An 8895-nucleotide genomic window follows, 5' to 3' on the forward strand; every position below is an offset into this window, starting at 1 on the left:
TTCTGTCATAACGTTTTGAATGAAAATCTGCATTTGGATAAGACACCTTTAGTATAGTTTTGATTTTAAGGCATAATAAAGATCAAATGCAAGTACGAGTGGATTTACATTGAAAATTTCAAACGCATCAAGAAAACCATGTGCTAAGGAAATTTCAAACCATTTGGAACGCACAGAGACGAGCTTTTGTGCAAAAATGAACTTAAAGGTGCCTTTAAAAAAGTGTCAAAGTACTTTTGAAAACAAAAAAGCAAACCCCCAATAGGTGGCAGCAAGAGGCCGCTTTATTTGAGTAAAGCATTGAACGATTCATTCAGCCAAAGAAGCCAATAGGATGAACGGACAGTTGAATCAATCCCTGAATCATCGACTCACCCGAGTCTTCTTGGCGAAGGCCTGAATCGTTCGTGCAGGGAAACGTCGCTGTGTATTATTCAGAGATGGCCAACTGTTCTGCTGTTTATTTTATTATACTTATCGCAATGATTTTACTACTACTATCAATAAAATTAATATTAATAATGATAATATTGCCGGAAGTTGTACAGCGCATGCGTCACGTGTTCATCATCAGCATCCATGACAACCGTCCTGTGGGTGTTGTTTGAATCTCGCTGTGTCGATTGGCATCTGATCTCTGCGTCCTCCGTGACAATTTTTCCAGATTATCGATATTATTGATCGTTGGATACGTCGATTGATCGCCTGCTGTTCCCATCACTCAGGTTTGACCCTTTTTATTACGCTGTGCTTTGTGTTTGTGTTCAGTATGTCTTGTGTTCACTACAGGTTCCAGAGTCGACTCACCTACGACTCGCTCCAGTTTGAAGGCCTCAACATCAGCTGAAGCGGCAGATCATGAGGAGCAAGAGGCTGAAGTTCTGCCAGCTGAAGATCAGCAACGCCCAGACTGATGAAGGTGAGTTGAGGAAAAGACACTTCAACTGTTCTACGCTAACATTAGATGCGTTACATCAGACACTTCTGGAAGCTGTAAGGTGGTGCTGATGCTGACATGTAGGGATGTTTTGGCTGTTTTAAAAGGCTAATGGCTCTCAAAGTATACCGTGCTCCATAATTATGTGCTGATTCTGATTTTATTTTGCTGTCAGAATACACAGATGATGCTCTCATCCCTAAAAACACGTCGGTCATCATCAGACGGATCCCTGCGGCGGGACTGAAGTCCTCAAACAGAAGATTTGTTGGGTAAGTGCTGTGAAATGAGCACACGCGTCCTCTGTTAGATGTTATATGAAGACTCCTGGTCTGTCCCTGGTGTTTTAGTCACACAAGCTCCTTTGTTTTGCAGACATCAAGCTGGACGCTGGCGTGAACCTTCACCTAGAGCTGATCCTTCACTCCTCTCACTGGAGCAGTTGTTGAAGGTATTGAACAAATGAATAGCACAATAGCAATGTAAAGCACACAATATACGCACACGCACTCAGCTTCTTAGGGAGATTTGAGATTGTTTGAAGGGTTGAGGGTGAAAAAGATTCAAATGTGCAAATGCCTGTGAAACAGACTGAGAATCTGGCTGAGGCAAAGGCGTCAGAGGAGGACAAGCTGAAAGCGGTGATGTACCAGTCCAGCCTGTGCTACTACTCCAGCAGGTGAGCGTTCAGACACTGACAGGTTTGCTTTGTGAGAGATGTCTGAGCTGATTCTCATGGTTCTGATGTTCACTAGTGAGGCCATGAGGCTGCTTGGGATCCCGGGACACCACATTAGGCACTGCCCCACTAATGTGGTAACTGGGTTTTCCAAGCTCACGGTTGCTGTGAACTTGAGCTCTTGTCCTCATCAGTCAGATTGTTTGCTCAGAGTTTGACTGTCACTCCTCAATTCACAGGGCAGCCGCTCCGCGCCGCACAAGCGCATCCGGAAGAGCACAGGGATTCCCCGCAGCTTCCTGTTGGAGGTGGACGACCCAGACCGAAAGGGAGTCATGATAGACGGCAGCGGCCGATACGTCATTCCCATCATAGACGCGTGAGTAAACTGTACTTGGCATAGCCGCATGTTCTAGTGTTTGTCCAAATCTCACATGATGTCTGCTTGTGTGTGTTTGCGCTCGATCTGTTCAGTGAGGCCTATGCTGCTGAGAAGAGAAAGAGGCCGTCCTTCTCCTGCCAGACCGAGCCTTTGCCCTCCTCGTCCTCAGCAGGTGCGGCATCTTCGGTCCGGGACGCCGGAGGGAAACGGTCCCGCTCCCCATCTTCACCAGAGACGCGCGGCGACCAGAAGAGACCACGTCGCTGAGAGACCTTCATCCAAGAGACCTGGAGCCGACGTGTAAATATTGTACATAGTTTATTAATAAAAGATAATAAAGATTATAGCCGCATGAACTGTGTGGACTGGTTAACCTTCACTCCAGCAGTGCAACACACACATACACACACACACACACACACACGAATGAATTCATAAACACAATATCATGAAGTTTTGCTTTAATTTAGGAAAAGAGAAACTCTTCTGGGCTAAAATCTGATGGGTTTTTTTCAGCGTTCTTACTTCAGTCTTTAATGTCAGGTGATCCTTCAAATGTCAGTGTAAAGTGTTGAGTACACTATTAGTGCTCAGTCGTGTTTTTCATAGTTACCAGTGCCGATGGAGTTTTTTGAAGCGTCATATTCTGCTGGAAACGTTTCATTTGAATGGTAATGTCCCATAAGCGGAGGTCTTGTGAGTAACTTCACAAGTCGGTCAAAGTCTACACCGGTGACAAGCTCATCTACTCCCAGAACCTGCTACTCTCTACCTACACGTTGTCAGCTGATGTTTCAAAACCTCAACACTCGCATACAGAACAGCCTCAGCGTCTGCACCACTTATCGGCACTAGCTGCAAGTCTACACCCCCTCTGTCCAGAAGTGAGCACAGCCTCTTGGTACCATCCCAGCAAGCATTTTTTTGGGGTGTTTAAAGGTGCCAACTGACCATCAAAAGTAAAAATGACTCATTTTATCTCATCCCAACAGGGAAACCACCAACAATAAAGAATGAGTTACTATCTGGTGTCATGGCTTTGCAATGAAAACAAGTTTAGTTATAATGGAGGTCATTGGGGGCAAAAAACAGCCACTTGAACAATATGAACAATACATAAGGGTTAAAAGTCTAATAGACGGCTTGGTTAAAACCAGGCTAAATCTAGGCTGTCAGTGAGTGTGCACCCCTAACCCCGCCTCTCACAGTGACCTCACTAGCTCCGCTGAGTGCTTTGTGTCTCAGATTGCATGCAAGTCTGCAGCCAGATACTGCTGGAAGCTAGTCATCAAATACACAGGAACGAATGACTACACGTGTCAATCTGTCTATTAAACTATCTAATCTGTCTAGTCAGTCTTTTATTATCTTTTATATGCAAAAATATTCATTCATAAAAACATATGTATATATGAACACTGGGTCAAATAGGGTCCGTGCATTTTAAATCTAATAACAAAATTAACCCAATGTTGGTTTTGTCCATATTTAAATGAACGTGTGTAAACGCACGCTTTGATCAAACCTTTTATTCCCCTTGATGATATTGTGCTTTTTTTTCCCCTCAATGCCCTCCAAAGTTTCAATGTTTGGCCGTGTCTGCCATATCTGTTTTGTTTAAAAAAAAAAAAAGGAATGCATCGGTTCCTGCATGTAGAATTCAGAAATCTCATGGCATTGAAAGAAAACTGGCAGCAGTTGAGTGCCGAGGTCAAAGGTCAGATGAGCAGGCATCACACCTGATAAACACCTGGGGCAACTGTACAGTAAAAAAAAAAAAAAACAACAAGATTAAGAAATATTGCTTTAATTTGAGAGAGACAAAAAAAACTCTTCCGTGTTAAAATTTGATGTTCCTCCAGCGTTCTTACGTCAGTCTTTAATGTCAGGTGATCCTTCAAATGTCAGTGTAAATTGTTGAGTGTACCATTAGTGCTCAGTCGTGTTTTTCATAGTTACCAGTGCCGATGGAGTTTTTTTTTTTAGAGCGTCATATTCTGCTGGAAAAGTTTCATTTTAATGGTAATATGCCATGAGCGGAGGTGTATGAGTAACTTCACAAGTTGACCATAGTCTAGAGCGATGACATGCTCATCTACTCCCAGAACCTGGCAGAACGAAATGTTGCAGCTCGTCCGGTCTTCAATGATGAGCCCAAAAGAGGCCACTTCACAGAGCCGGCCCAAGGCTTAAGAGAACTGAGAGGCAGGACAAGATGGCGGGCTGGACTTGGTTAACTTTAGATTTTACACAAATCTCATTGTTTTGTTTTTCACCTAAAATAGTAATTAAAACATCCAAGATGTGTTTTGCCTCATCAAAATGTGGAATTTGATCAGCAAACTACTCATTCTAAGACAACTATGCCTTGGGCTAAATGACTTGGCTTCAAGTACGATGCCACACGATTCAGAAATGAAGGTACAGACTGCACAAACAGATAAACGACATGATGCATCTCATTTCACCACAACTAAAGGCAGCGACAAAAAAAAAGTCAAGCTCTCACGATGATGACATTTCTCATGCAACCCTTTAGCAAGCCTACATAGTATTTATGCCTAAAAGTCACTGCATGGGTAAATAAGAAACAAGCAACACACACACACACATATATATATATATATATATATATATATATATATATATATCCATGGGCCACTGTAAAGTAATATGGTTCTGTCATAACGTTTTGAATGAAAATCTGCATTTGGATAAGACACCTTTAGTATAGTTTTGATTTTAAGGCATAATAAAGATCAAATGCAAGTACGAGTGGATTTACATTGAAAATTTCAAACGCATCAAGAAAACCATGTGCTAAGGAAATTTCAAACCATTTGGAACGCACAGAGACGAGCTTTTGTGCAAAAATGAACTTAAAGGTGCCTTTAAAAAAGTGTCAAAGTACTTTTGAAAACAAAAAAGCAAACCCCCAATAGGTGGCAGCAAGAGGCCGCTTTATTTGAGTAAAGCATTGAACGATTCATTCAGCCAAAGAAGCCAATAGGATGAACGGACAGTTGAATCAATCCCTGAATCATCGACTCACCCGAGTCTTCTTGGCGAAGGCCTGAATCGTTCGTGCAGGGAAACGTCGCTGTGTATTATTCAGAGATGGCCAACTGTTCTGCTGTTTATTTTATTATACTTATCGCAATGATTTTACTACTACTATCAATAAAATTAATATTAATAATGATAATATTGCCGGAAGTTGTACAGCGCATGCGTCACGTGTTCATCATCAGCATCCATGACAACCGTCCTGTGGGTGTTGTTTGAATCTCGCTGTGTCGATTGGCATCTGATCTCTGCGTCCTCCGTGACAATTTTTCCAGATTATCGATATTATTGATCGTTGGATACGTCGATTGATCGCCTGCTGTTCCCATCACTCAGGTTTGACCCTTTTTATTACGCTGTGCTTTGTGTTTGTGTTCAGTATGTCTTGTGTTCACTACAGGTTCCAGAGTCGACTCACCTACGACTCGCTCCAGTTTGAAGGCCTCAACATCAGCTGAAGCGGCAGATCATGAGGAGCAAGAGGCTGAAGTTCTGCCAGCTGAAGATCAGCAACGCCCAGACTGATGAAGGTGAGTTGAGGAAAAGACACTTCAACTGTTCTACGCTAACATTAGATGCGTTACATCAGACACTTCTGGAAGCTGTAAGGTGGTGCTGATGCTGACATGTAGGGATGTTTTGGCTGTTTTAAAAGGCTAATGGCTCTCAAAGTATACCGTGCTCCATAATTATGTGCTGATTCTGATTTTATTTTGCTGTCAGAATACACAGATGATGCTCTCATCCCTAAAAACACGTCGGTCATCATCAGACGGATCCCTGCGGCGGGACTGAAGTCCTCAAACAGAAGATTTGTTGGGTAAGTGCTGTGAAATGAGCACACGCGTCCTCTGTTAGATGTTATATGAAGACTCCTGGTCTGTCCCTGGTGTTTTAGTCACACAAGCTCCTTTGTTTTGCAGACATCAAGCTGGACGCTGGCGTGAACCTTCACCTAGAGCTGATCCTTCACTCCTCTCACTGGAGCAGTTGTTGAAGGTATTGAACAAATGAATAGCACAATAGCAATGTAAAGCACACAATATACGCACACGCACTCAGCTTCTTAGGGAGATTTGAGATTGTTTGAAGGGTTGAGGGTGAAAAAGATTCAAATGTGCAAATGCCTGTGAAACAGACTGAGAATCTGGCTGAGGCAAAGGCGTCAGAGGAGGACAAGCTGAAAGCGGTGATGTACCAGTCCAGCCTGTGCTACTACTCCAGCAGGTGAGCGTTCAGACACTGACAGGTTTGCTTTGTGAGAGATGTCTGAGCTGATTCTCATGGTTCTGATGTTCACTAGTGAGGCCATGAGGCTGCTTGGGATCCCGGGACACCACATTAGGCACTGCCCCACTAATGTGGTAACTGGGTTTTCCAAGCTCACGGTTGCTGTGAACTTGAGCTCTTGTCCTCATCAGTCAGATTGTTTGCTCAGAGTTTGACTGTCACTCCTCAATTCACAGGGCAGCCGCTCCGCGCCGCACAAGCGCATCCGGAAGAGCACAGGGATTCCCCGCAGCTTCCTGTTGGAGGTGGACGACCCAGACCGAAAGGGAGTCATGATAGACGGCAGCGGCCGATACGTCATTCCCATCATAGACGCGTGAGTAAACTGTACTTGGCATAGCCGCATGTTCTAGTGTTTGTCCAAATCTCACATGATGTCTGCTTGTGTGTGTTTGCGCTCGATCTGTTCAGTGAGGCCTATGCTGCTGAGAAGAGAAAGAGGCCGTCCTTCTCCTGCCAGACCGAGCCTTTGCCCTCCTCGTCCTCAGCAGGTGCGGCATCTTCGGTCCGGGACGCCGGAGGGAAACGGTCCCGCTCCCCATCTTCACCAGAGACGCGCGGCGACCAGAAGAGACCACGTCGCTGAGAGACCTTCATCCAAGAGACCTGGAGCCGACGTGTAAATATTGTACATAGTTTATTAATAAAAGATAATAAAGATTATAGCCGCATGAACTGTGTGGACTGGTTAACCTTCACTCCAGCAGTGCAACACACACATACACACACACACACACACACACACACACACACACACGAATGAATTCATAAACACAATATCATGAAGTTTTGCTTTAATTTAGGAAAAGAGAAACTCTTCTGGGCTAAAATCTGATGGGTTTTTTTCAGCGTTCTTACTTCAGTCTTTAATGTCAGGTGATCCTTCAAATGTCAGTGTAAAGTGTTGAGTACACTATTAGTGCTCAGTCGTGTTTTTCATAGTTACCAGTGCCGATGGAGTTTTTTGAAGCGTCATATTCTGCTGGAAACGTTTCATTTGAATGGTAATGTCCCATAAGCGGAGGTCTTGTGAGTAACTTCACAAGTCGGTCAAAGTCTACACCGGTGACAAGCTCATCTACTCCCAGAACCTGCTACTCTCTACCTACACGTTGTCAGCTGATGTTTCAAAACCTCAACACTCGCATACAGAACAGCCTCAGCGTCTGCACCACTTATCGGCACTAGCTGCAAGTCTACACCCCCTCTGTCCAGAAGTGAGCACAGCCTCTTGGTACCATCCCAGCAAGCATTTTTTTGGGGTGTTTAAAGGTGCCAACTGACCATCAAAAGTAAAAATGACTCATTTTATCTCATCCCAACAGGGAAACCACCAACAATAAAGAATGAGTTACTATCTGGTGTCATGGCTTTGCAATTAAAACAAGTTTAGTTATAATGGAGGTCATTGGGGGCAAAAAACAGCCACTTGAACAATATGAACAATACATAAGGGTTAAAAGTCTAATAGACGGCTTGGTTAAAACCAGGCTAAATCTAGGCTGTCAGTGAGTGTGCACCCCTAACCCCGCCTCTCACAGTGACCTCACTAGCTCCGCTGAGTGCTTTGTGTCTCAGATTGCATGCAAGTCTGCAGCCAGATACTGCTGGAAGCTAGTCATCAAATACACAGGAACGAATGACTACACGTGTCAATCTGTCTATTAAACTATCTAATCTGTCTAGTCAGTCTTTTATTATCTTTTATATGCAAAAATATTCATTCATAAAAACATATGTATATATGAACACTGGGTCAAATAGGGTCCGTGCATTTTAAATCTAATAACAAAATTAACCCAATGTTGGTTTTGTCCATATTTAAATGAACGTGTGTAAACGCACGCTTTGATCAAACCTTTTATTCCCCTTGATGATATTGTGCTTTTTTTTCCCCTCAATGCCCTCCAAAGTTTCAATGTTTGGCCGTGTCTGCCATATCTGTTTTGTTTAAAAAAAAAAAAAGGAATGCATCGGTTCCTGCATGTAGAATTCAGAAATCTCATGGCATTGAAAGAAAACTGGCAGCAGTTGAGTGCCGAGGTCAAAGGTCAGATGAGCAGGCATCACACCTGATAAACACCTGGGGCAACTGTACAGTAAAAAAAAAAAAAAACAACAAGATTAAGAAATATTGCTTTAATTTGAGAGAGACAAAAAAAACTCTTCCGTGTTAAAATTTGATGTTCCTCCAGCGTTCTTACGTCAGTCTTTAATGTCAGGTGATCCTTCAAATGTCAGTGTAAATTGTTGAGTGTACCATTAGTGCTCAGTCGTGTTTTTCATAGTTACCAGTGCCGATGGAGTTTTTTTTTTTTAGAGCGTCATATTCTGCTGGAAAAGTTTCATTTTAATGGTAATATGCCATGAGCGGAGGTGTATGAGTAACTTCACAAGTTGACCATAGTCTAGAGCGATGACATGCTCATCTACTCCCAGAACCTGGCAGAACGAAATGTTGCAGCTCGTCCGGTCTTCAATGATGAGCCCAAAAGAGGCCACTTCACAGAGCCGGCCCAAGGCTTAAGAGAACTGAGAGGC

General features: G+C 43.4%; 2 protein-coding genes across 4 annotated transcripts; both read left to right on the forward strand.

The window, feature by feature from the left end:
* Positions 1–595: 595 nt before the first annotated feature.
* On the forward strand, positions 596–3371 carry LOC141375736 (E3 ubiquitin-protein ligase RBBP6-like). 2 transcript variants are annotated; one of them, XM_087265046.1, is made up of 7 exons: positions 596–919; positions 1113–1209; positions 1313–1388; positions 1528–1616; positions 1693–1753; positions 1856–1995; positions 2091–3371. In XM_087265046.1, exons 1-7 carry the CDS (start codon positions 859–861, stop codon positions 2263–2265), a joined length of 699 nt encoding a protein of 232 aa, XP_087121172.1. In that variant the 5' UTR covers positions 596–858; the 3' UTR covers positions 2266–3371. The 2 variants fall into 2 exon arrangements, with proteins under 2 accessions (XP_087121172.1, XP_087121173.1); XM_087265047.1 differs by lacking the exon at positions 1693–1753 and having other exon boundaries at positions 2091–3020.
* A 1899-nt stretch (positions 3372–5270) lies between these two features.
* Positions 5271–8449, forward strand: LOC141375794 (E3 ubiquitin-protein ligase RBBP6-like). Of its 2 annotated transcripts, XM_087265048.1 has the most exons (7): positions 5271–5594; positions 5788–5884; positions 5988–6063; positions 6203–6291; positions 6368–6428; positions 6531–6670; positions 6766–8449. In XM_087265048.1, the coding sequence occupies exons 1-7, from the start codon at positions 5534–5536 to the stop codon at positions 6938–6940; spliced, it is 699 nt and encodes a 232-aa protein (XP_087121174.1). In that variant the 5' UTR covers positions 5271–5533; the 3' UTR covers positions 6941–8449. The 2 variants fall into 2 exon arrangements, with proteins under 2 accessions (XP_087121174.1, XP_087121175.1); XM_087265049.1 differs by lacking the exon at positions 6368–6428 and having other exon boundaries at positions 6766–7027.
* The last annotated feature ends 446 nt before the right edge of the window (positions 8450–8895 follow it).

Source organism: Danio rerio, chromosome 8, assembly GCF_052040795.2.
Source record: "Danio rerio strain M-AB ecotype USA chromosome 8, GRCz13ab, whole genome shotgun sequence".
NCBI classification, from domain to species: domain Eukaryota; kingdom Metazoa; phylum Chordata; class Actinopteri; order Cypriniformes; family Danionidae; genus Danio; species Danio rerio.

Bases quoted from the DNA above. Each gene is read 5' to 3' on its own strand.
- LOC141375794 (XM_087265048.1), top strand. From the start codon at position 5,534: ATGAGGAGCAAGAGGCTGAAGTTCTGCCAGCTGAAGATCAGCAACGCC. The intron at 5,595-5,787 runs GTGAGTTGAGGA...TTTTGCTGTCAG, and splicing joins CAACGCCCAGACTGATGAAG to AATACACAGATGATGCTCTC. The intron at 6,429-6,530 runs GTAACTGGGTTT...CTCAATTCACAG, and splicing joins GGCACTGCCCCACTAATGTG to GGCAGCCGCTCCGCGCCGCA.
- LOC141375736 (XM_087265046.1), top strand. From the start codon at position 859: ATGAGGAGCAAGAGGCTGAAGTTCTGCCAGCTGAAGATCAGCAACGCC. The intron at 920-1,112 runs GTGAGTTGAGGA...TTTTGCTGTCAG, and splicing joins CAACGCCCAGACTGATGAAG to AATACACAGATGATGCTCTC. The intron at 1,210-1,312 runs GTAAGTGCTGTG...TTTGTTTTGCAG, and splicing joins TCAAACAGAAGATTTGTTGG to ACATCAAGCTGGACGCTGGC.